We start from the raw sequence: 27,782 nt of genomic DNA on the forward strand, positions 1-27,782 counted from the left end.
GGAACAGAAAGCATGCCACAGAATGAACATTTACCAGCAGCCACATCTTTGAAATCAACATTTCCAACACAAATCATTTCTTCCTTTTTTTTTTCTTTTTTTTTCAAGCACATGATGAATGTCACAAGAAATTTCAGGCTTTTCACAAAACAAGCACAACATCACAATCACAAAGGAAACTTGACAAGAAATCTTAACAGTTTTCTTCACAGTTCAGCACAAATCAAAGCATGACATTTCTGTTCAGAAATGAGATCTGGAAAACGTTTCATGTCTGAGAGATAAAGAGGCCCAAACAAAATTAGACCTCTGTGTAACATATCTGATTAATCATCCTTTTTTCCATGACTTTTTCTGAATATAATATAAACTTTGATAGAAAGTATAGAGTGGGTTTTTTTCCCACTGATGTACATTTTCCCTGACTTTTGATAATAGTTATTACAAACTCACTCCGGACGATGGAACGCTATAGCATTCTGGATGACGGAACGCTATAGCGGTTTTGGCAATTAAAATTTTTTCCACATTTTTCTCATGGGGTAGCATAAAAATCACAGCTACACCGGACATTGCGAACATGTCAAGGTTCGAATGGAAAGTTTCTTCATAAGGTTCCTTAACTAAACACTCGCTGGCCAGCCGTTGACCTTGGTACCCCACATGACAAGCTAATCTGCATATGTACTGAAAATGGCATCGCAAGCGATACAAGTGGACATTTCTGGAGCAAAGCAGATCACGCCAGCAGCTTTTTACTGCTGCTGAAGTGATTGAAATGCTTCAAACTGAAGGTTTCAACATCGATGAGGATGATGAAGACATTGAATAAAGTATCTGCAGTGAAGAAAGTCACCAGCAACTGTAACAAATGGGTCATTTGCAGGGGAAAGCAAGGGAAAAAACCATGTCAGCTCAATTTGGATGTATGCAGAGTGGGAAAGGGAGAGTGGGGAGTGGGGAGTGTGTGTGTGTGTGTGTGTGGGGGGGGGGGGGGGGGGGTTGGGGGGGAGGATTTTATGAGAAAGAGTGGTCATGAATGTTTTATGCAACTTGTAATATTCTTCTTTTATGTAAAGTGCCCTGAGCTCTTAAGAGAAAGGGTGCTACATAAATGTACATTATTTCATTTATTATTATTATTATCATTAAAACTATTCGTCCGGAGTCCAGAGTGAGTAAAGACAGATAATTTAGTCTCAGCAAATAAAAATTTCATTTGACTGGTTTTCTTTCTTCTTTTTATCTTTCAGCACCAGCTTTGATTACTCCCTCACATAAAATTCTAGTTCAAATCCTGGAAATGGCGCCCAGCAAGTTATGGGAGGAACGTTTCCAATCTCTCAGGTCAACATACCTGTATGTGCACCCTTGCTAGACCCTTTTCATGTGTACACACATGCAGAAGATCAAAGATCCTGTAAACCATGTCAGTGTTTAGTGCATTATGGAAACAAGAACATACCCAGTATGCACATCTCCAAAACTGAGTAAGCTGCTTACAAGGTGGGGTAAAATCAGTAATGTATGTGCATTTGTACAGATGAGTAATGGGAAATCATTTATAGCTTAGTCTTTTGTGAAGGACTATGACTCTCAAACTAGGAGGCAAAACTGTGCTGGCTCTTAGTGCTGCAGCCTTGGGGGCTAGTTGACCTTTGGGAACCATCCCAACACCCAACTGTCCTAAAACCCTCTTGGCCAAGACACTGGGGATGTAACTTGGGCAAGACACTCTCCACCATAATCAAATTCTAGCCCAGATAGTCAGGACAGCAGTGACCTCTTCTGCTGCTCTGATGGTCATAGTCAAACACAACTGACTATCATACTTACGGAGGAGTAAACGTGCAGCCAACAAGTACAAAAGAAGTTCTTTCAATAAGTAACAGGTCATGCATTTTCTCCTTCTCTGAGTTTTGTTGTTGTCCTTTCTCTCTCTCTGTGAGTTTCACACACCTTAATGTCTAAATGATTTGGTATTTCCACACATTAACAGAAACCATCTCATTTCTGAATCAGCCACAGAACAAACACAACAGCAAAGAGCTGCCAAGTTTTTGTGTAACAAAGACTAAGCACAAACATCAGAGAACAAACACAGCATCAAGCTTATTCACAAACAGGTAACATCACATAATAAGGTGAATGCCAAGCTCAATTTTCATATCACATGTCATGAATTTCTATCACAGCATACAGGGAAAAATTAAGCTTCAGAACAAGAATGAGGAGGAGGAGGAGAAAGAAAGAAAAAGAAGATAAGAAGAAGACAACAATGACGAAAGAAGAGAAAAAGACGAACAAGAACAAAAAAGGAGAAGGTGAGAAGATGATGATGATGAAAATGAGGAGGAGGAAGAAGAGAAAGAAGAGGAGGGGGGGGAGAAGATGATGATGAAAATGAGGAGGAAGAAAAGAAAGAAGAGGAGGAGGGGGAGAAGAGAAAGAAGAGGAGGAGGGGGAGAAGATGATGATGATGAAAATGAGGAGGAGGAAGAAAAGAAAGAAGAGGAGGAGGGGGAGAAGAGAGGGAAGAGGAGGAGGGGCAGAAGATGATGATGATGAAAATGAGGAGGAGGGAGAAGAGAAAGAAGAGGAGGAGGGGAGAAGATGATGATGATGAAAATGAGGAGGATGAAGAAGAGAAAGAAGAGGAGGAGGAGGAAGAAGAGAAAGAAGAGGAGGAGGGGGAGAAGAGAGGGAAGAGGAGGAGGGGGAGAAGAGAGGGAAGAGGAGGAGGGGGAGAAGATGATGATGATGATGAAAATGAGGAGGAAGAAGAAGAGAAAGAAGAGGAGGAGGGGGAGAAGAGAAAGAAGAGGAGGAGGGGGAGAAGATGATGATGAAAATGAGGAGGAAGAAGAGAAAGAAGAGGAGGAGGGGGAGAAGAGAAAGAAGAGGAGGAGGGGGAGAAGATGATGATGATGAAAATGAGGAGGAGGAAGAAGAGAAAGAAGAGGAGGGGGGGAAGAGAAAGAAGAGGAGGGGGGGGAGAAGAGAAAGAAGAGGAGGGGGAGAAGAGAAAGAAGAGGAGGGGGGGAGAAGAGAGGGAAGAGGAGGAGGGGGAGAAGAGAGGGAAGAGGAGGAGGGGGAGAAGATGATGATGATGAAAATGAGGAGGAAGAAGAAGAGAAAGAAGAGGAGGAGGGGGAGAAGAGAAAGAAGAGGAGGAGGGGGAGAAGATGATGATGAAAATGAGGAGGAAGAAGAGAAAGAAGAGGAGGAGGGGGAGAAGAGAAAGAAGAGGAGGAGGGGGAGAAGATGATGATGATGAAAATGAGGAGGAGGAAGAAGAGAAAGAAGAGGAGGAGGAAGAAGAGAAAGAAGAGGAGGAGGGGGAGAAGAAGAAAAATGAAGAAGACCTGAGAGATTGTGGCGAAATGAACATGGCATATTTTAGTCATCTGCTCTGATAATGTGCAAACCGTCCCCTGTTTTGTGGCCATTCATACTGTGCTCCCACCATGATCTGTGTGTTCATTGTCATTCACTTCCATGTCTGTGATCAGTCTGTGCCAAAGTCTCCAGTATTGGCAGACAGCTAAGTGGTTGAAGTGTTGGACTTTCTATCAGAAGGTCCGGGGTTTGAATCTTGGTAATAGCACCTGGAGGGTAAAGGGTGGGGAGTTTTCTGATCTCAAAGGTCAACAAATGTGCAGATCTGCCAGTGCCTGAACCACCTTCATGTATATATACACACAGAAGATGAGATACATACATTAAAGATCATGTAATCCATGTCGGTGTTCGGTAGCTTATGGAAACAAGAACATACTCAGCATGCACACCCCGAAAATGGAGTATGGTTACCTACTTGGCAGGGTAAATAAACAAAACCGTCATACACATAAAATGTTACATGTGTGCATGTATGTATGTGTACATGACTGAAACCTGACTGAATGACATAGGAAACGAATGATGAGTGCCTAACAGCAGCTGTCAGTTGGCTCTACCCAGGTAGGCAGCCTGTTGTGCAAATAACTCCGTGTTTGTAAAGCATTTAGAGCTTGGTCTCCGACTGAGGATAGGCACTATATAAGTATCGATATCCATGTTTTGTAAAGCATTTTGAGCTTGGTCTCCAACCGAGGATTGGCGTTCTATAAGTATCCATATCATCATCGTCATCATCATCATCATCATCATCATCATGGGCACTGTTGTAGGGATGGTGTAGCCACAGTCTCAGCTCCAAGGAGATGGATCATTCTGTCTGATTCCACAACTAAGTGATCACTGTGGTCAACTGGGAGCTGAGGTGGTGGGGTGTCCTTCACATGTTGAATCAAACACAGGTGCTACTGAACACCCACCAGTGACTCAGCAGTCGTGCAGGGTCTCCCCTGTTGTGTGGCCTCCTGGCAACCTAGCATGGAGTCTCCAGCAGACTGCCAGTGCTGGGGCGGCAGCAGTTGAACCAGTATGTTGCTGTGTGGGGGGGGGGATTTGGGATGAGCAGCATGGAAGTAGTAACAACTGCCATGGCAGGAGGGGGACAAGCAGAGGGACACCAAACCCAATTGCACACTCAAAAAAGAGCCAAAAATTCCTGACTGTCAAAATTCAGAGAAAAAACACACAAAACAAACGCAACTAATTATAATCTTAACTTTTTTTTTTTTTTTTTTAAACACATACACAAACTCTCTCACACACAAACACACCAAAGTCTGCCCAAGGTGCAAGCACCCAATTCCTAAGGTTAGATACGGCATTTTCAACAGAGAAGAGAGAACGTGCATCCTGGAAGTGTTCTCAGTCCCAAGGCATCATTCCCAGTTTTGTGGAATGTGACAACCAAGACTACAGTAGACAACAGAGAAGTCTGGAGAAGACAGTTTCAGTTTCAGTTTCACTTTCTCAAGGAGGCGTCACTGCGTTCGGACAAATCCATACACGCTACACCACATCTGTTGAGCAGATGCCTGACCAGCAGCATAACCCAACGCGCTTAGTCAGGCCTCGAGTGCATGCTTACATATTTGTGTACCTATGAAAGTGGATTTCATTTTACGTAATTTCGCCAGAGGACAACACTCTCGTTGCCATGGGTTCTTTTTCAGTGCGCCAAGTGCGTGCTGCACACGGGACCTCGGTTTATCGTCTCATCCGAAAGACTAGACGCTCAGTTTGATTTTCCAGTCAAACTTAGGAGAAAGGGCGAGAGCGGGATTCGAACCCACACCCTCACGGACTCTGGAGAAGACAATGTCAGGGTACTCACATTTTTGTCTTTCACCCTTACGTGGAAAATCTTCCCCTTGAAAATCACCTTGATGATCCGAGGCCTGGTTTCAGTCAGGAAGCCATGGATGGAAAACAAAAAACACACAACAGTCACACATGATACAAGAAACAGAACAGAACATGTAATGAAGACATGCACACACACTGAATATTCACAATGAATGTCGGAGGATGTGAACAGCTGACAGGAAAGACAGAAGTGTGTGCTGGTTCAAGACACTGAAATCAACCTCACGAGAAGCTTACTTTCTGAATCCTGCTTATGCCTGTCCACAAATAAGAACACTGCACATTCTGAATATCTACAAACACTGCACATTCTGAATATCTACACACACTGCACATTCTGAATATCTACAAACACTGCACATTCTGAATATCTACAAGCACTGCACATTCTGACATTCTGAATATCTACAAACACTGCACATTCTGACATTCTGAATATCTACAAACACTGCACATTCTGAATATCTACTGCACATTCTGAATATCTACACACACTGCACATTCTGAATATCTACACACACTGCACATTCTGAATATCTACACACACTGCACATTCTGAATATCCACAAACACTGCACATTCTGAATAGCTACACACACTGCACATTCTGAATAGCTACAAACACTGCACATTCTGAATAGCTACACACACTGCACATTCTGAATAGCTACAAACACTGCACATTCTGAATAGCTACAAACACTGCACATTCTGAATATCTACACACACTGCACATTCTGAATAGCTACAAACACTGCACATTCTGAATATCTACACACACTGCACATTCTGAATATCTACACACACTGCACATTCTGAATAGCTACAAACACTGCACATTCTGAATATCTACAAATCAACAGGACAACACAACTAAAGCATGACATACATGAGGACCTCGAGTTCAAGAATGATGTAGCAATTACATTTAAGAACAAACAAAATCTTAAATGCATATTTTCTTGCCATCTTTAAAAAAACAATTATAAAACAAGAAAATATGATATGTAAAAATATTCTGTTTTAATTTTCATCATTCCGCTTTGTCACAAACATGACAGATATTCTGCAAGATCAAACATCAACTCACCAGAAATAGTTGCCTACTTTGTTCTTGTTTTTGTAGACCACAATACCAGTTGGTGTCAAACCCAAAAAATACTCCACATCGCCTTCTCCCTAGGATAAAACAAAAAGGAAAGACATGGAAAACTATCAATAAATAGCATACCATTGTGAATCAACAACAACAACAAAAAAGTACATAACACAATGCCTGTACGCCAAAATATCATATACAGTTTATCAAAATAATACACAATCTGTCAAAGCAAATCAAATCAAACATAAGCAACATGTACAATGTTAAAGGAAAAACGAATAGGAAGATTACTGAATGATGAAACAATTCTTCATGAGAAGAAGGAATATTCCAACAGGAGAAAACATACCTGCATACAAATCAACACAAATTCGCAACTTGATAGAATATCTCTCCTCTTTTTAGTATTTATTACAAGTCTCCGGTTGAGTCATGTTATGATCTTCATAAACAAAACTTCAGAAGAAAGGCTCTACGGTGCACAGTATAGTTCTCTAGCTCTTTTCCTATCAGTCTGTCCTCACTGCAGTTAGACAGCACCGATACTCACAATTTGTACATTCATCAATAACATACCGTACCTTTTCCACAATGTGCACCAACTCTATGAAATTCTCTATCTGAAGATATGCAACACACACAAAAAAAGTACTACCCTAAAAATAACCAAAACCTATCTAAATAGTTGTTCCAAATAATGAATTTCTCCTGAACCCTAAAAATAACCAAAACCTATTTAAATAGTTGTTCCAAATAATGGATGTCTCCCGCTAGTTTCTGATCTTCATCTGTTGTTTGTCTTGTGTTCTATTTATTTTGATCATGTCAGTGCATGTGGTAATGTGAAACAAGTCTCAACTGCATGTCTCACAGTTCACTCGCTCATACACATATAAGATTCTCTGGAACATGCATGCACACCCATGCAAGCACCATGCACATATACAAACACATATTACACACACACACACTTTTCACCACTAACTCACCAACACAGGGTGGAGATCCACCCCATACATATCCAGCCATTTCACTTTGTCCAGGTAGCGGTACTCAGCCATCATAGGTACCAGCCCCCTGTGTAACATGAAACACTGTTAAACCGCTATCACCACACACACTGTGTTTTTGAGTGCAAATCCAGCAACTTTAGGGCCACTTTTCATTGGTGAAAAGATATTTCATGTACTGGTCATCGCTCTGTTTAGAACCGTGATTTCTCTGGCTGCGTAAACCATGTTTTCCCAGCAGTCCTGGCCAAGTGACTGAACTCCTCAACCGATTCTTCACAAGAGATTCTGAGTGTTTGTGTGTCTGTGTGCATTTCACCTGCTTGTATCAGTACATGCACATTTGGGTGTGTTCCAGTTTACTGACCCCATTTCTTTCCTATTTTTATTTGAATCATTTGTCTCTGACGTAACTTTCTCTTCATGATATTTTGATATATTCACCTCTTTGTTTAACTTGTCGTATCATCTTGTTTCGTTTTCAGGTTAATGTTTTACACAAACCTAGGATAGGCTCTCAAGGCCTGATCAGTGTGGTGGGTCAGACAACTGCTGCCTTTTTTTTTTTTTTTTTTTAAACAGCAGATGAGGTGTATAGTATATGGATTGTTCTGCACACTCTTGACACATCCTTGAAACTGAAACTGAATGGGTGTGTGTGTATGGGTGTGTGTGTGTGTATGGGTGAGTGTGTGTGTGTGTGTGCAAGTGTATATGCGTACACAAGCACATGAAATAATCTTTATAGATACCATCCTTCCCTCTCCACCCCCCACCGTACCACAGTTTGTGTCAAATACATGAATCCTGGCTTTTAGGACAAATGTGTGTGGGCTGCTGGCTATGGCCCAACTCTGGGTCTATTATGCAAACTTTCATGGACCTAGGCAGCCGGATGGGGCAGCGCCATGTCATCAACAGGTGGGTCCAGCTCCACTACGCATGCAACCTTGGACTGGATAATTAATTTCTTGTTTTTACACTCCTGTACTAGTTATCGGATAATTTATCATCCAAGTTATGCATTCTATACAAATACATACTGCTCTTTTATCAGGCTACATACATCCATGCTTAGAAATGTACACATACAGAGAAATTTTCATGTGCTTACACTCAAAACAAATGTAGCATGTCCTACAAAACAACATGATGAAAAGAAAAAAACAACTCCAACATTTACAGTCTGCATTCTGTGGAACTGTCACCCATTATCAGGTGGTTGTTTTTTTGTTTTTTTTTTAAAACATCTCACTGTCTCAGACTGAAATTGCAGAAGCCACTCATCAATGCTTAAAGGTTAACACCAATCAATCTTCAAATGAAAGTCACTGCAATCGGACTTTCTCTGACACACACAGAGATAACTACCTGACTGGATCAAACATCAATCCTACTATTCACCCCACTGGTCTCCATAAAACAATACACAAACCTTATCATCGGCTCTATCATACAATCACCACGCACACAAACACCACACACTCAAACAAACACACATACACAAACATCCACAAATAAAATGACTTCTATCACTTTCATGCCCGCACTGCGCAGTCCGTATCATCATCTCTTGCCATACGCACACCAAACACAAACATCACACACACAGACACCACAGACACATAAACATTCACACATAAAATGCCTTCCACCATCTGTGTCTGAAATGTACAGCCCTTAACATCATCTTTATCATGCACACACCACAAGCACACAGTGACAAACACACTCATTCACACACTGAAGCGTTCTATCATTTCTATACATGTCTGCAATGCACAGTCCTCCTCATCATGAACCTCACCCCATTCTGCGATGCAGGGCAGCAATACGCCACTCCAGCTCCTCCGTCTGGTTGGGGATGAAGCAGAATTCAGACACATAGCCCTCTGTGTGCTGGCGGGGGTCAAAGTCACCTAACTCAGCTGTTAACCCACAGACAGTGAACAATACCAGCTGCTGATTATGGGGAATGGAGAATATTGTCTTGATCAATATATATTTTTTCTGGGAAGAATGCAAGCATTATCTCACATGACCATACGTCTCCCTCTCTGTGCATGTGTACGTGAGTGCGTGCATGTGTGTGCGCACACTATTTCACCAGTATTTGTGTGTGCGTGTGTAAGTGTGTGGGCTTGTGTATCAATAAGACTCTACAAGTGTGCACATGTGTGACCTGGCAGAAATTCAACAGCATTTTTTTTTTTTTCAATTGAACTTTATCTGTCCACAGTGAAACACACACACACACACTCCTACATAAACGTGATTAACCCCCTTCTTCATTAACACATGTAAATTATCCCTCCAGGAGTGAAATTCACATAACAGAAATATCTTCACACACCAAAACTGGTTAAAGACCCCATCACTTTTCATGGTCATTGGGGCAGTGAATTCATCACATCCACTGTGTCCAGGCCTTGGCAAAGGAAGGCTGGACCCGCCCATCACACTCCACCATAGTAACCTTACCAATCTGAAGTCGGGTACTCATGAAGAATATAGGAGTTAAAAGCCCTTCCCAAGTCCACAGCACAATGTCAAAATGAGGCCTTGATCACAGGATCAGACGCCTTGACCAATTCTGTCACAGCACCAATGTGGAGTGATGGCCTAGAGGTAACACGTCCGCCTAGGAAGCGAGAGAATCTGAGCGCGCTAGTTCGATTCACAGCTCAGCCGCCAATATTTTCTCCCCCTCCACTAGATCTTGAGTGGTGGTCTGGATGCTAGTCATTCGGATGAGACGATAAACTGAGGTCCTGTGTGCAGCATGCACTTAGCGCACGTAAAAGAACCCACGGCAACAAAAGGGTTGTTCCTGGCAAAATTCTGTAGAAAAATCTGATTCACAGGAAAAATACCAAAAAAAATAGGTGGCGCTGTAGTGTAGCGACGCGCTCTTCCTGGGGAGAGCAGCCCGAATTTCACACAGAGAAATCTGTTGTGATAAAAAAGAAATACAAAACTCCTCACACACTCTACAGGCCATAATTTTCAAGTATCTCCTACCTGTTGCAACCAAAACAAGTGAAAATCACAGTACTGCAGGCTGAAAGAATCAAACAAAAAGCACAGATACGCAGACTAGAAAATACATACATATAATGGAAGAGAAAGGAGATAAATTCATGACGATACATACTGAGAGGCTCGTGTCAAGTGGGGGACTTTACCAGTCCAGGACTTCTGATCAGTTAAAAAATCTAGGGAGTCCCTGGAACTCTTCCACCATAACTCTACAGAGGCCCAGATTACCTTCTCCAATGCTGTACATTCAAATCAAAGTTGCATTGCTTCACACATGCAATAGCAAGCATACGTTCCAGGAAATTTGTAACAGATGAATGAGAGAAGGAATAAAAATCAATAATAGAATGGGGTAAAATCTTGAAAAGCAGTTCTAAATGTGATTTATATATTACAGCAGAATTAGAGAAGAGGATTCAGGCCTCAGAAATGAGATGCTTCAGAAGACTGCTTGGCATCTCTTACAAAGACCACATAACCAATGAGGAAGTCAAAAACAGAATAAGGCAAGCCATTGGTCCCTATGAAGATCTTCTCACCACCATCAAGAGGCGCAAATTAAAATGGTTTGGCCACGTAACAAGAGGAGAGGGGCTTGCCAAGACAGTGCTCCAGGGAACAGTCAGAGGAGGAAGGAAGAGAGGAAGACAGAAGAAGAGATGGGAATACAACATCACAGAATGGACAGGATTGAAGCTGGGCGAGGCGGTCAAATGTGCGAAAGACAGGGATGGATGGAGAGGACTGGTTGACAGGTCATCTGTAGCGCCCCAACGGCAACCGCCATGGGGCAACTGAACTGATATTGCCACAATACTGTCAATTGCTTAATTTTTATGTTGAATTCCAATGTGACATGGAATAAAATGTCACTGTAAAAAAAAATATATATATATACATATATTCAACCTTGGTGCACAGTTCTTTTCAATGCCACACATACTAAAAGTGACTTACACTGTACAGCATAAGCACATAACTCCGCAGCTTCATCAAAAGTGACAGGTAACCTCCCTTGAAGGATGTCTTGCTTCACTTGCAGGAAGAAAAGGTACCTGGTGACAGAAAAGAACATAAATCATCTCCATGTTATCTGTGTGTGTGTGCGTTTGAGCAAATGTGTATATGCACATGCATATGTGTTAAAAATTTCCATTCATTAAGCCAGTTCAAAGCTTAACTCACTCAGTACGGCCAGTCCTCTCTTCTCTTCTACACAGACCCCTTGGATGTCCAGTGGGTGTCTGAATGACCCAACCTTCAGCTTCCGTCGTCAGAACTGTGGTATTCTTTGTCAACATTCACCTCTTCAGTATAAGAGCCTTCCGCTTGCAATATTTTGATGATGGTAATTGGGGTGAAACGCTGTTAACGTCATCTCTTTCGCCGTTCATATGGAGAGAGTTAAAACTTTAGAACACATCACCAACACACAGTTTTCTGAACCTCACCTGGTTCTTCAGCCTCTCAGACAGAAAGAACCCTCCTACTGCTGCACTAATGACAGTAATCCAGACCCAAGTGTGACAATACCACGGGTTCCGTCCACATTCAACCGATGTTTCACAAAGCAATGATTAGCATTTTTTCATATGCACTGTCTTTTCTTTCCCTGACCCTTTCTCCCCATTTCCCACACAAACCACTTCACCTCCTCTACTTCTTTCTCTTCCCCTCTCCTCTGTCTCCTTCCTTTCTTCTCTCAGCACAGGCATGCAAGAAGTGGACCATGACTGTTCAGCGGCCTCATGGTATAGTTTAAAACATAGTAAGACCTGTCTTACTCATTGTTTTAGTGCTAAAATATGGGTCCACATGTTTTTTTGTTTTCCTTTTTTAAACAACCTTTTTTTAAATCTGCAATGTTTTTTGACTTTGAAGGTGTGTTTTTTGTTGTTGTTGTTGTTGTTGTTGTTGTTGTTGTTGTTGTTTTTCAATCTGTGACCTTGAAGCTAAAAACAACTACTTGAAGATAAAAAGAATTTCCTTCAAACATCATTACTTGTTAAGTTTTTTTACCTTGAAGCTTTTTGTATGAGTGACGCTGTGTGACCTTGAAGGAAACACAAATACTTCTGTTCAGGTGTGCTAAATAAGATAAACATGCAAACATGCAATTCAAACTTTATTACTGTCACTGGAAGGATGTGTTGGTGGTCTCCAATCACGAGGCAACAATCACTCTGGCTCTGTGGCAAATCAGTATCAGTATCAGTAGGTCAAGGAGGCATCACTGCGTTCGGTCAAATCCATATACGCTACACCACATCTGCCAAGCAGATGCCTGGGCGGGGAAGGGGAAGGTGAGCTCAGGGGAAGGTGATGTCCTGAGTAAGTTAATCAGAACAGGCACAACTGAACACCACCAAATGACTCTGTGACTGTGCAGGATCTCCTTTGGTATACGGCCTTCTGGCACCCTTAAAACATTATTTCCCTGGGCCTGTGGACTGCTGGCACTGAATATGTGGCTGACAAACCTGGGTGTGGCTGCATGTGGGGTACTTGGGATGAGAGGTTTGAGATCAATGCCATTCACATAGTGCACATAATACAGCAGCACCTAAAACCACACACACACACAGAATTTGCTATTTGTGATGTTCTGCTAACATGAACCTGAAAGTCAAAAGAATGACTTCTGATTTTTCTATCAAAAAGCGTTAACTGAATCAAAACTGGTCAAGAGATGCTGAAGAGATCCCTTAAACATCCACCTGGAGGATGTGCTTGTTATTATACGGCTGCAACCTGGACGATGTGCTTGTTATTATACGGCTGCAGTGACCTTGACTCATTGTCAGTCGGGCTGTCTAAGCCTAGAATATCACTTTTACTAGTTTTAGCAGTGCATTTGTAAGTTGACTGAATTTCACTAATTACTTCTGTTGTCAGTTTAGAGGTACCTGAGAAATGAATAAATGAGAATGGTAAAAATAGAGTTCTTGACTTTGCGAACTTAAGCCAAGGTCAAACAATGATTTGTGTGTCTGTATACATGTGTCTGTTCAGAAAGCTGCAGCCATCTGTCCAAACTGGACTGATAGCAGATCAGTGTTTGAGAGAAATTGTTGTTCAACTACATCAGTACATGCATTCAACCACAGATCCACACATGCACAGGCGCAAACACATGTTTATTCTGTTTTGAAATCGTACACACATAACACACATATAAACACAGTAACACACACACACATACACACAGAGGTTTGTTCTTTTCTACACACACACACACACACACACACACACACACAGGTTTATTCTTTTCTAGTAATTCTACACATAAACACACACACACACACACACACACACACACACACACACAGAGGTTTGTTCTTTTCTACATACATACACACACACACACACACACACACACACACAGAGGTTTATTCTTTTCCAAACACATACACACACTCGCTCGCACACACGCACACACATGCTTATTCTTTTCTAAACACACGGACATACACACTCACAAATCATTCCACCAGACCTTTGCATACCTCACACAACCCTCCCAACTCCCATTACTCACTAACACTCTGCTACAACAGGCCCTCAATCCAATGCTCCAGAATTCAGTGCACTCCTCGAACACCTAAGCAGCCTTAAACCACTTCTCATACCAACATCCCACACCCATCCACTACCCTCCACCCACCCATCCCCAAGCCCAGAAACAAAAACAAAACAGATATGCAGCTGAAAGACAATGTAAAAAGCAGACAAGAAGAAACCCTACAGGTGCCGCTCAACCTGTGTTAGGATAACTTTATCCCCACAGGCAGGTACAATTGCTTCGGTGGAGCAGAAAAGTTGACTTAACTGGCCAACACTAACACGACTTAGTGCTCTCTCTACTTTCCAGTGCCTGGCTAGGCCAAAGCAAACACTCCCGCCTGAAGCATGACATTGATAGTGGCACCGATTTACCCACCCACAGTGTGTAAACATACACCATGTAACCACTCCTAAGAAGTGCTGACAGCCTGTGCAGAGGGCACATGGGGAGGTGGGGTGTTTGTATTTTGCGGGGGTTTTGTTTGTTTTTTCACATGTCAAACAGTGAATTTCCTAACTTATATAAAGACAACAAACCAGTCTTGAGTCTTGACTAGACTGGAAAGAGAAAAGGAAAGCTATAGACTATCCACTATGGTGCTGAAGAAATTCATACATGAACTGTGTATGACTGAGGATGCCAAATACGGCAGTGACAGCATGACAGAAAGATAAAATGCTTTTCTTCTTCTTCAAAATTCAGACCTCTGTGTGTGAGCGTGCGTGTGTGTTCTAGAAGCAGCGATGCAGGTTACACTGTTTGCTCATGTGTTTGTGAAAACATGTCGCTCATCGTGAGAACGCTAATCATTATGATGCATTTTACTCTTTAATACACACACATGACAATAAAAAAATATAAGTACAGAACTGTTGCATTCACAAAAATGGGTTTATTCTAATATTTTGTAGTATTCCTTAAACTTGTGTAGCTAAGAGTAAATCATGTATACCGGTATATATTTGTCTGTTTCTTTCATTGTGGCTTTGAAGCAGTGATGTAATACTTGTAATTTTTTGTATATATAATCACTTCATAATTATACATACTTCCACTGCCCTCTTTCATGCCAATGTCACAGATAAAAGGACGTACCTGGTGATTTCTTCCCGCAGCTTACATGGGTCTGCGGCATAGAACTTGACACCAAAGTACAGTCTGAGGGGCGCCTGGCAAGCTGATCATAAAGCACAGCAGCTCATGTTTGTTTTACTAAGGCAACAAGGAATAACTTTTTAATTACTTTAATTCATATGTCTCCATGCACATGTGCATGCATGTAATGATTATCAGTAAGACACAGTGTGTGCACATGCACACAAACACACAAGCACATAAGCTCACTCATATGCAATGTGACATGCATGTCATGCACAACTTTTACACACACAGATCATGCAAAACAAAGAGACACACATACACATACATGTACACAAACATGTGCACAGACAGACAGACCCACACACACACAGTGACACACATGCATGCACATACACACGCACACACAAAGTCACACACACACATACATGTACAAATCCATGTATGCGCACGCACACACATATATACACACAAACAGAAGAAAAGCATTGACTATGGTTTCTTCTTGAGAATACTATGCTTTGAAAATAAAACTTAAGAAATAAAAACTATTAAAAAAAAAAAAAAGTATATAAAGACATAAAGACAAAGTTAAATACCAGTCTCAACGTACAGTTCCTGACAATAAAAACAATGACATACAATAAATAAATTTATGTTTTTGAGACTAATTTCAAAAGCAGAGCTTATGTAAACTGTCATAATTGAAAAAAAAAAAAAAAAAAAAAAGAATGTGTGCAAGTACAAGATAGATTTGAGGCAATGAAATCTTTATATTTTTCTTTAATGATTGGTAAAACAACTTTTATCTGAATCTGCATGCCATATATTACCACAAACTAATAGTAATGCTAATAATATTGTAGTAAATTTTCAAAAATCAAACATTCACACAAAGTATCACAAAGTTTCATCATTAAAGTATACACATGATACTAATATTACTATATATATATATTTCTTTGTTTATATATATATATATATATATATATATATATATGAAAATGTATATATATATATATATATATATATATATATATATATATATATATATATAATGATAATAATAATGGTATTTATATAGCGCTGAATCTTGTGCAGAGACAAATCAAAGCGCTTTCACACCAGTCATTTACACGCATGCATAACTCTAAAACTGGAGAAACTAAAGACAAGGAAGAGGCAGGCAAGGGAGGCTATCTTGGGAAGAGGTGGGTTTTAAGGCCAGACTTGAAAGAGCTGAGTGTGGAGACTTGACGAAGCGAAAGAGGAAGTTCATTCCAATTGCAAGGTCCAGAGACAGAAAAAGAACGGCGGCCAACAGTCGAGTGTTTGAATCTGGGTATGCATAAACAGAGTGGATCCAAAGCGGATCGTAGTGAGCGAGATGGAGTGTAGAGGTGAAGGCAGCCGCAGAGATAGGAAGGGGCAGTTTTGTGAATACATCTATAACATAGAGTGCTGATCTTGTACTTTATTTGGAGTGCGACAGGGAGCCAGTGGAGATATTGCAAAAGAGGAATGATGTGCTCAGATCTTTTCTTTCTGAGGACGAGTCGGGCAGCAGAGTTTTGTATGTGCTGAATGGACTGAATGGATGAAGCAGGCAAACCAGACAATAGAGAGTTACAGTAGTCAAGGCAAGAGAGAATGAGAGAAATGACAAATCTAGATGTTGCATCAGTGGACAGATATTTCAGGATGGAAATGATGCGCTGCAGTTGACAGTAGCAGGACTGACATGTCTGACTGATAAATTTTTGCATGGACAGTGTATTGTCAAGGACAACACCGAGGTTCCTGATTGACCTGGAAAGACGGATGGATGTACTGTCAAGTTTGATTGTGATATATATGTATACATGCCATTATGAGCCACCATGTAAGCATCTGTGACCAAGAGAGGGGGGGAGAGAGATGGAGGAGAGAGAGAAATAAAGAGGAAAAAATTGGGGAGAGAGAGAGAGAGTGTGGTGTGTGGAGGTGGTGGTGTTGGGGGTGGATGTGCATGTTTGTGTGTATAGGGGGGTGGGGGTGGGAGGAGTTTGGGGGAGGGGACAATGTTGAGAGCAGACTCTGTGTGTGTGTGTGTGTGTGTGTGTGTGTGTGTGTGTGTGTGTGTGTGTGTGTGTGTGTGTGTCTGAGTTTATGTACATCTATACATAAGTACAAAAATGCATGATGACAGAGAAAAAGAGAGGGAAGAGCTGAGGGACAGACTGTGAGTGTGACAATTTAGAAACCAACCACAAGCCTGCGGGCACCCAAACGTGTCAATAGTTACAAATCAATGTGTTAGTTGTTGATATATTTCCAGCTCTCTTCATTTGTTTTGTTTTTCATGCATTGTTACAGTGTTCATAGAATCACGGGCAACAACAAAATCTCTTCCTTTCAAAATCCCTCTTGCAGTCTGTCTCTAACAGTCTTACAACAATGCAAACATAATTCAGACAGTTTTCCAGCATTGGCCATATCAGACAGTTCTCTTTCAACTGGCAGTTTTGAGTTACACTTAATCCATATCACACACTGACACTCACTCACTCACCACACACACAGTGAAACACACAGAGAGTCATCCAGTGACACACACACACACACACACACATTCTCTCTCTCTCTCTCTCTCTCTCTCTCTTTATGTAAAAGTGTGACGGAGAGTGAACTCCACTTTGTACTTTGTTGTCCTGTGTTAAGTGATCTTAGAAATCAGCTGATACCTTCAAAATTTCATAGGCAACCCTCCTTGTTCAGACTGTATTTGCTTATGTCATCCACTAAGGAACACGTTAATAAACAGCTAGCAATTTACTTATATAAAGCCTTAAAGATTAGAAATACAATATGCAGTTGAGTGTGTGCTAGTTTTCCGCTTTTTTGTTATTATGTGTGAATAAGACTAAATGCAGATAATGACTGTTTTTCTCATTTTCAGGTTACAACTGTGTTATGTTATATATCTGAATATATTACCTCTGTAATGTTTGTTTACACCACCCCTTCATGAGGGGCCATGGCCTATATTGAATAAAATATCCGTATCCGTATCCCTATCTCTCTCTCGTTCTTTCTCTCTCTATCTCACACACACACACACACACACACATTCTCTCTCTCTCTTTCTCGTTCTTTCTCTCTCTATTTCACATACACAGAGTCAACCACACCCACACCCACACACTCACACGAAGAGGCACAATCAGCCAGTCACTTTCACACACACACACCCTCAGTCCTTCCCACATGCACAAAGACAGCTAGTCTCTATCCCACTCCTTTACACACAGACACCAACACACAGTGGCACACTTACACACATTCCAGACTGAGACAGTGAGAACAACTATGAATACCCGCGTTAACATTCAGATTCATATAAAGCCCATAGAAATCAGAAGTGACAAGCACAGACCAACAATACATCAGTCTAAAACCCTCTTAATGTCTCATGCCATGTATACACGCCTTCACAACTCCAAGCAGTCAGTTACCTTTGAACTGGGAAGATAAAGATTTACTTCTGTCCAACCAGTGCTGGAAAAAAAAAAGAAACAGATTTTCATATAGAGAGAACTAAATTCATTACTTTCTGAGATGAAAACACAAGCTGATTTTTTTTTTTTTTTTATCAACAGGTGACTAAACTGTATGTGATTGTGAATATAATTATAAATCTGATTATCCATATATTAATAGCAAGACATCTAAAAATTATGTCATATTCATCTTTTTGTCTTTAGAAGCATACACATCATTCCATGTGACGAGTATGGCAGTATACCAGAAATGATTACATCATCCTTGCTGGAAAACTTGGTGGATATAATTAAGTCCATAAAATCTTATGAATCAACAGAGTATTACATATATATAGTATATATATCCTCATATCAATGTTGTTAAGTGCAAAAAAGTTTTAGAATATTATATTACTCTCATTCAGTCACTAACCAGACTGGACATCTAGAAATTAAATCAATCTATGAAACAAAATATTTGATCGCACAATGCATAAACCTGTGTGTGCGTGTGTGTGCGTGTGTGTGTGCATGAGAGAGAGAGAGACAGAGACAGAGACAGAGAGAGACAGAGACAGAGAGAAAGAGACAGAATGGTTGACACTAGTGACAGTAAGATTAAGTCACATAACCAAAAGATACAAGACCAAGTTGGTCAGTAGCTGGCAGAGATACATAATACATATATATATATGCAATGACTAATCAAAAAGTAACAGGAACAAGCTTCAGACAGCCATTCAAGTCAATACTGAGGAAAGACCAGACCTGACTGCGTTATATACCCTGTCAGGCAAGCAGACCAAAAAAAGTACCAATTCATCTGCAGGTCTATATCTTGAAACTACTGTCCTTCTGCTGTAAGCTCACTATCTTCAACCTTCTGAAAACTTTTACAATTACAGATTCAATGTGTTAGAATCATCAAGAGCCAGTACACACACACACACACACACACACACACACAGAATCTTGGTATACTGTGTATACAGTATGGGTTTGGGAATTCGCAAAAAACACCACCACCACCACCAACAACAAAAAATAACAAACAGAGACAGGCCTACTTACAGTTTGTCCAGTGGAGTCAATGAAGCGCAGCCCAAAGTAATCTTTCTCATGCAGATTCAGCAGCTCACATACCCTATCCTGTAGTGCACTGCCTTTCCAGTTACTCTGTACAGCACATGCACCAATTTTGATTGAAAATTCATTACTTTTACTTGTATTTCTTTTGCAATATAACTAAATTAATGGCAGGACTGTAGGTGAATGACATAATTTTAAGTAAAAAAAAAAAAGAATATTCAACATAAAGTTTAAGTGTTACTTAACTTCTGAACATGATTATTTTTCTAACAATGTAACAAGCCTGGTTCACAAACTTCATAAATCAAATGAAAAAGAGTATTTTGCAAGGCATTTCCTTCAGATCTCAACTGTGAATTTTGTCATGTGCAAGTACACACATGCATGTATTTGGGTCTATGAACATTATATATTTTGTTTGTGTACACGCATCAATGTTTGTGTGTGTGTGTGTGTGTGTGTGTGTGTGTGTGTGTGTGAGAGAGAGAGAGAGAGAGAGAGAGAGAGAGAGAGAGAGAGAGAAAGACTCAGAGAGAGAGAGAGAGAGAGAAAGACTCAGAGAGAGAGAGAGAGAGAGAGAGAGAGAGAGAGAGAGAGAGAGAGAGAGAGACAGACAGACAGACAGACAGACTCAGAGAGAGAGAGACAGAGAGAGAGAGAGAGAGTTAAAATCACACATGATTTGCAGATTCCACATCACACAACCTTGTGTTTGAGGATTCTAATATCTGTATGACTGCCTTTGCACACACACCATCATCATACAAAATATTATCATGCCATGTACCTTTAACCTGAAATAAAATGTAATTGTCTTGTGTAATCTGCATAAGTCATGTTCATCAGGTCTCAAACCCATTCAGTTTTTTTGTTTTGTTTTTTTTAGAATAAGAAAAGTGTCTCCCCTTGCTGGGGAATTTCAACTCAATTCAAGGGTTCAGGGGAACTAAAAAATCTTTTTATAATTCTCACACAAACACTATAGGAGGTACAGAATGAAGGTAAACAAAACATTTTTCTGAAGGAAAATGAATGTGGATTCTAAATCTGGACTTTTCCCTAAATTATTTTGAATGCAGATAACTATTCAGGCCTTTCAAAGTGAAGATAATAATTTTTATGTATTTTATGTATTAAAAGTCCATTTCCACCTATACAGAATGACATATAAAAGGAAAACAAACAAAATACAGATGGAAATAGAATGCTCATTGTCTGATTATACCTGCTGAAGAAAATAAAATGGTGACATAATGGTGACATGGTGCCATAAGATTAGACAGGAAAATTTAGAACTTAAGTCTAGTAGTAGCAATATTGTTTAAACATTTTGTTTGCGTTTTTCATGTGAATACTCATTTATTGTGTGGAGTGATGGCCTAGAGGTAATGTGTCTGCCTAGGAAGCGAGAGAATCTGAGCGTGCTGGTTCGAATCACGGCACAGCCGCCGATATTTTCTCTCCCTCTACTAGACCTTGAGTGGTGGTCTGGACGTTAGTCATTTGGATGAGACAATAAACTGAGGACCTGTGTGCAGCATGCACTTAGCACACGTAAAAGAACCCACGGCAACAAAAAGGTTGTTCCTGGCAAAATTCTGTAGAAAAATCCACTTTGATAGGAAAAACAAATAAAACTGCACGCAGGAAAAAATACAAAAAGAAATGGTGGTGCTGTAGTATAGCAACACACTCTCCCTGGGGAGAGCATCCTGAATTTCACACAGAGAAATCTATTGTGATAAAAAGAAATACAAATGCAAATAAATCAGATTGACCAATACTCTCATATATACAAAGTTTAAGATACTTTATCCAATTTACTTCAGTGTTGTCAGTATGAATGGTAGTATCATCACAACATTGGTAGTATCATTGTCAATGGTTTGTAATGAGGCTGATCCTTGGAACAACAAAAGACACGCCCACGGAAACCATGCAATACCTGCTTGACCTTCCTTCAGTGCAGGTAAGAAACAAGTTAGAACAGGTTAAGACCTACTTCAGAGCATTAGAAAACCCTCAAAATCCACTGCATAACACTGTCAAAGAACCAAAAGGCAGCTGTCTAGGACGAGGAAGATTATGGATGGGGCAAGCAGAAGACACAATCCAGATAGTATGCCAACTAAAAGACCTGAAAGAAACAAAAGAATGGGAGAAAAACCCTGAAAACCTCAATCATCTATTCAACACTGGCATTTCACCCACTCTAGGAAGACACTGTCGGGAATGGTCGGAGGGCAAAACTGATCTAGAAGTGAAGCTACTCATAGAAGAAAACAGTAAAGAAGAGGACATCATCATATACACAGTTGGCTCAGTCACCAAAGGGGTTAGAGGATGAGGTATGTGTGTGTATGCATGCCTATACTGTGGGAGCAACGAAATATTGGAATGTGTGAGTGTGCATATATATATATTTGTATATATATATATATGTGTGTGGGGTTTGGGGGGAGGATATGGGCGTATGTCTGTGTGCTTGTACGAGTAAGTGTGCCTCTCTGTGTGTGTATGTGTGTGTGTAAGTGTGTGTGTGTGTGCCGTGGAAGCTGCAATACGCAGCTTAAAAATAAGTGTGCGGAGGAGGGGGGCTAGGGGGGTTGCAGGGTAATGTGTGTGTGTGTGTGTGTGTGTGTGTGTGTGTGTGTGTGTTGGGGCTCATGTATGTTTATGTGTATTTGACTGTGCTTTCATATCTGTGAAACTGCATATTTGTTTCATATCTGTTATGTATATATATGAGTGTGTATGTGTGAATGTGCATCTGTATGTTTTACATTTATTTGCTTATTTATCATCATCGTTGTCTTATTTATTTATTTATTTAATTTTATTTTATTTTAGTTATGTATTTATTTTTATTTATGTAATATTATTCTATTATCTTTTTTTTTTCTTTTTCTTTTTTTTTGTATGCTTACAGTTGACTTCATCAAGTTTTTACGCCTTATAAATAGTAGTAGTAGTAGCAGTAGTTCTTATTTATGTATTCATCTATTATCTATTTATTTATTTACTTATTTTTATTTTATTCATTTTTTAATTTATTGTTTGTTTTGTTTTGTTTTGTTTTGTCATTTTATTTTATTCTATTTTATTATTTTATTTTATTCTATTTATTTATTTTCATTTATTTTCTTTTTATTATTTTATTATATATATATATATATATATATTTTTTTTTTTTTTTAATTTTTTTTTGTTGGGTTACGCTGCTGGTCAGGCATCTGCTTGGCAGATGTGGTGTAGTGTATATGGATTTGTCCGAACACAGTTACGCCTCCTTGAGCTACTGATACTGATACTTGAAATACAAAGTTCTGTACAATTAAAAAAAATGTCTAAGTTCTACAAGATCAAATGGTGACAGTAACTGTGAATGTTAAATGTTCATATTCTATTTTAAAGTTAAATAATTCAATACATTTACAAACTTGTAATTATACTAGCCTTCTTTCAATTTTACTTCAACTGTGTTCTAATCAGCTGGAGATTTGTAACATTGGTAGAACAACAAGGGATTAGCAGTGAACAAAAAGAACAGTGTTACTCACTAGTAGTAGTAGCAACACTTGCAGAATTTATTAAGTCTCTAGAGTAGAAGTACAACCACAAAGTAGTTATTTGCTCAACTGCACATAATCTTCCAATTTTACTTACAGAGTAATACCAGTTCATTATCTCTGACTCTTACTTCTACTTCCATTTCTACACCAGCACTTGTACTGTATAATATACTGATAGCCCTAAATTATGACTTTGTTAGTTGTACATTATCTTCTTTTCATGGTAATTCTTCAAGTGCAAACTGTACAAAAATAGAAAATGCTATGCACAGTATACAACAGAGACAATGTACCACCAAAGTATGAGTTTGCACATTATCTTTTAGTTTTATTTCCAGTTCCGCCTACAAAAACATTTCTAAACAAGTATTTAAGTATCTATAGGGAAAGTTGCATTGCAAAGTTGTTTTTTTCTCAAACTGCAAACTTGTGCACACTTTATTTCTAATATCTTACTACATTAAAAATAATAATTAATACAGTGACAGTACAGTGAAGATGACAATGTCAAGCTGATACAATATGACTCACATGAGTACTGTTCACATCCTGAATAATCTACAATAGTATTAGTGTCCACCTCAGGAAAAAATCCCTTCTCACTCTTCTCAACACAATAGACCATTCAATCCTTTTAAAGTTCCTGTTTTAATTATATATATATATATATATATATATATATATATATATATATATTATATATATATTTGGTATCAAAGGCACTGCTCTGAAATGTCAAAATCAAATAACACCAACCGATTCCAGTCTGTCAAATTTAACAACTGTCGGTTTGAAACCAGTAAAACTGAATACAGAGTCCAACAAGGATCTGTTTTAGGCCCCAAGCTCTTTCCACCAAACACTGCTCCCTGAGGTACTAAAATTATCAACCACCACAAGATCAGTCATAATTCTTACGAAAACCAATACCCCTGAAAATCTGTCCATTCTCTTGCAAAAAAAATCTGACTGCTTCATGGACAATCACAACTGGATTATTTTTAGTAAGTTAAACAGAAGTGAAGCAATAGTCATATATGAACCACACAAAAACTATCTTCCATGACATAATCTCAATCAATGTTCAAACTTGGTATTCATCCATCCCTCTTTGAGTCTTTCCAACTCGGTCAAGAACCTCTGTGTTGTCTTTGACAACACACTTGGGGATGCAGTCAGACCTGTTACTGTCAATTATGGCACACCAGTTCCAATTGGAACTAATTATCTGTGCACTGACTTAACTTCATAAGTTAACTCATCGTTTCTCTCATTCTTTCTCACTTTGAGACTATTTTAACTCTCTCCTATCTGGTTTGCCTGCTTCATCTATTCAATCCCTTCAGCATACAAAACTCTGCTCCCCTCCCCAACCCCCCAATACAAACAACTCTGCTGCCCAACTTGTCCTCAGAAAGAAAAGATCTGACAGAGCACATCACACCTGTCTTGTATTACTTGCAACATCTCCATTAATTTGTTCACTGTCTCACACAGAAAAGACTACAGGATTAGAACTCAATGCCAAATGTATCAATAAACAAATCTCCTCCTTCCCATCTCTGTAGCTACCTTCATCTCATGATTCACAAGACCTGCTATACATCTTGTATGTTAAGAAATAATGATACACTTGGTGAATTTCAGAGTGTAAATCTGCAACATCAGCAAATATACAATTATGTGAAAAGTAATTACTATATATCATAATTGTAATTACTATTCTATTTTTATTATTTTTACTGTATGCAAAAAGTTAAAAACATCCACTTATCCAGCATGTATTACGGGCCTGTTGTGTGTATGCATACATGATGTACTATATATACATGTGTGTGCATGCTCTCTCTCACTCTCTCTGTCAGTTTCTGTGGGACTGTAGTCTGTATGCATACATGTAAGTGTGTGTGTGTGTGTGTGTGTGTGTGTGTGTGTGTGTGTGTGTGTGTGTGCACAGTCTCTCTCTCTCTCTCTGTCACTGTGTGAGAATGATGACTTGTCAAATCACTATCACTGCCCACAGAAATAAAGATCCGTACATGGTTTCAACCTGTGAGGAAACATACACACTAGTTGATGAGTTACACATGGGTGACACTCACACATATATATCCAAGCTTATTATTGAAAGAAAAAAGTTTACTGCAGTAGTTGAGGATTAACTTCATTAACTAATAAAACAAAATTGAAAAAAAACAACACATGCAACTCAGCCTGAGGCACAGAAATGAATGAAGCTGTAACTAATGCAAGAAGCTGATGAGTGCTATGGCCCTTGGGCATTGTGGTGGTTGTAGGAGGGATGGAGGGGGTGGAGTGGCAGGGTCGGGGCCCTTTTTATGGGGATGAAGAGAAAGTGATAATATGCTCTGAACAGTAACTGAGTCACTCTATGTAATTTTGTAAACTATAACACTACAGACTGTGCTACAAACCCTTAGTGTCTAATATTTCAACGATTTAACGACGAAAAATTGAAAATAATAAAAACCGAGCATTACTTTGATTTGCATCTGGTGATCACTGTCATCAAGAAAGTGAATGATGCAAAATGGTGACTTGCTGTCGATACTCCCCTCAGCTTTCTTATCACCGCCGCGTAAAAACTTTGGCAGGAGCCGCGAAAGCCGGCTCTTGCCTGTCTTCGACATTTCGATTGTTGATGATCAACTTTGAACTTGCTCATGCGTCGAAAATTATGTTTCCAAACTCGTCACACCTGTTCACACAATTCTTGACTAGCATTCCACACATAAGACCATGGCACAGTGACGACAACAATCGTCTTTTGTAATAGAAAGTCAGCAGCTCATCAACATCAATGTGTTGCCTGCGTTTCAACATTGTGTTGAACTAGGGCTCCGTTGTCAACATTTTCTGAGCTGAAAAAGTACTCAAGTACAGAGTTACTGGCACCTGTCAACAACTTCCGGCGCTTGCCTGCTCCATAACTTCCGCCACACTCGAAGAAGGGAAAGCACTGACGTTGGAGAGCGGTACTGAGCGTGATGGAAAGCGCCAGAGATTTTTATTTTATTTTATTTTTTAAGAAACAATCTTAAAATTGTTAAAAATTTGAGATTAAAAGTTTGTTGATTTCATGATTCAAAAGTTTATGATCTTCGTTTTCTGATTGATGGAACTGCAGTTTTGTCTTATATAGTTTCCATGTATTTGCAGAAAAATAGCAAGAACATGTTCCTGAGACATGGTAGTGAACAAACGGAAACAATGAACACTAAAGACTTTTTTTTTTTTTTTTAAAGAAGAGGCAGTTTATGGAGATAAAGATAAATAAATTACTCAGAGTATACAGTCACTAGTTGTCGGCGTTATTTCCAAAAAACAACAACAACAAACTGCAAACAAACAACAACAACAACAACAACAAAAACCAACAATAACACGCCTTTATCTCAGTGTCACATCCTTCAGTCAGTCAATGCCTTTTGACTGAAAGTTTTTAGTTTCACTTTCACTTTCAAGGAAAGGTCAAAGCATAGGCAATATCCACAATTCCTTCCCACAAGACGGAATGAGTCAGTGTTCACAACAAGGCGTGGACGTTCACTCCGTCAGTCACACAGAGGAGTGGCCGAGGGGAAGAAATGTGGATATTGCCACAGCATGTCCACTGACCCATATACACTACATCAGTTGTTTATTTTATTTTATCTATTTATTTATTTTTTAAAATTTTTTGAGGAAGCAGATGCCTGACAATGATCTTCACATAAACAACGCACTGATCAGATCTTGAGAGCCTACCCAAGATTTATGTCAAATGAAACAATTAGGTAAACTGATATTGTAATTGTGTTGCTCACACACACACACACACACACACACACACACACACACACACACACACACACACACACACACACACACACACACACATACACACGTGACACACTCACACACACACACACACACACACACACACACACACACACACACACACACACACACACACACACACACACACACACTGAACACACACACACGTCACAGTGTATTATTTTTCCGTCTGCGTAGGCCTGTTTTAGGGTTTGCATTTTTGTTTGTTTGATATTTTCTGTTGCTTATCAAGAATATTGACATACCAATTTGTGATTAAGGGAAAATGTCAACATAAAATCCGAAACAACTTCACTGAGAATATTATTATTGTTATTCAGTTTTATGTAAATAATCTGTTAACACTGAGAAAATGCCAGCACGGATTCAGTGCTGTGAATAAGTGTGTATACTGGATAACAGTGAAACCCACGGGCGATATGTGTGCCAGCTTTCAAAGCGTGCACTTGTTTGTGGTGTGAATGTGCTGTCGGAAAATTTAGGCAACTGAAGCCTGCAGTTGGTGTGGGCTATCTTTGTTCCACGCAACGCGCGCACTTAGTTTCAGTTTCGCTGACGGTCTCTTCGGTCAATAAGCGATAAGCAAGCGAGCGAAACCACACACACACACACACACACACTGACACGGGCACAGCGTTGCTGTCTTCGAAGGTTTTTTGACTA

The 27,782-nt window shown here is 39.7% G+C and overlaps 1 protein-coding gene across 5 annotated transcripts in view; it reads right to left on the minus strand.

Moving 5' to 3' along the window:
• The window catches only part of LOC143282194 (band 4.1-like protein 4), a 76,302-nt gene extending 50,146 nt beyond the window's left edge, over window positions 1-26,156 (minus strand). For all 5 annotated transcript variants that reach the window (XR_013055219.1, XR_013055220.1, XM_076587779.1 and 2 more), the window contains exons 1-9: window positions 25,760-26,156; window positions 19,669-19,773; window positions 18,571-18,613; window positions 15,074-15,155; window positions 11,371-11,468; window positions 9,182-9,302; window positions 7,354-7,441; window positions 6,353-6,441; window positions 5,231-5,294 (exon numbers count right to left, since the gene is read on the minus strand). Coding sequence is in view for 3 of the 5 variants with exons in the window: in XM_076587779.1 (XP_076443894.1) it covers window positions 5,231-5,294; window positions 6,353-6,441; window positions 7,354-7,441; window positions 9,182-9,302; window positions 11,371-11,468; window positions 15,074-15,155; window positions 18,571-18,613; window positions 19,669-19,773; window positions 25,760-25,909 (840 nt within the window). In the remaining 2 variants the exon portion in view is untranslated. The remainder of the gene's footprint in view (window positions 1-5,230; window positions 5,295-6,352; window positions 6,442-7,353; window positions 7,442-9,181; window positions 9,303-11,370; window positions 11,469-15,073; window positions 15,156-18,570; window positions 18,614-19,668; window positions 19,774-25,759) is intronic.
• Between the last annotated feature and the right edge of the window lie 1,626 nt (window positions 26,157-27,782).

This window comes from Babylonia areolata, chromosome 5 (genome assembly GCF_041734735.1).
Source record: "Babylonia areolata isolate BAREFJ2019XMU chromosome 5, ASM4173473v1, whole genome shotgun sequence".
In the NCBI taxonomy this organism is placed as follows: domain Eukaryota; kingdom Metazoa; phylum Mollusca; class Gastropoda; order Neogastropoda; family Buccinidae; genus Babylonia; species Babylonia areolata.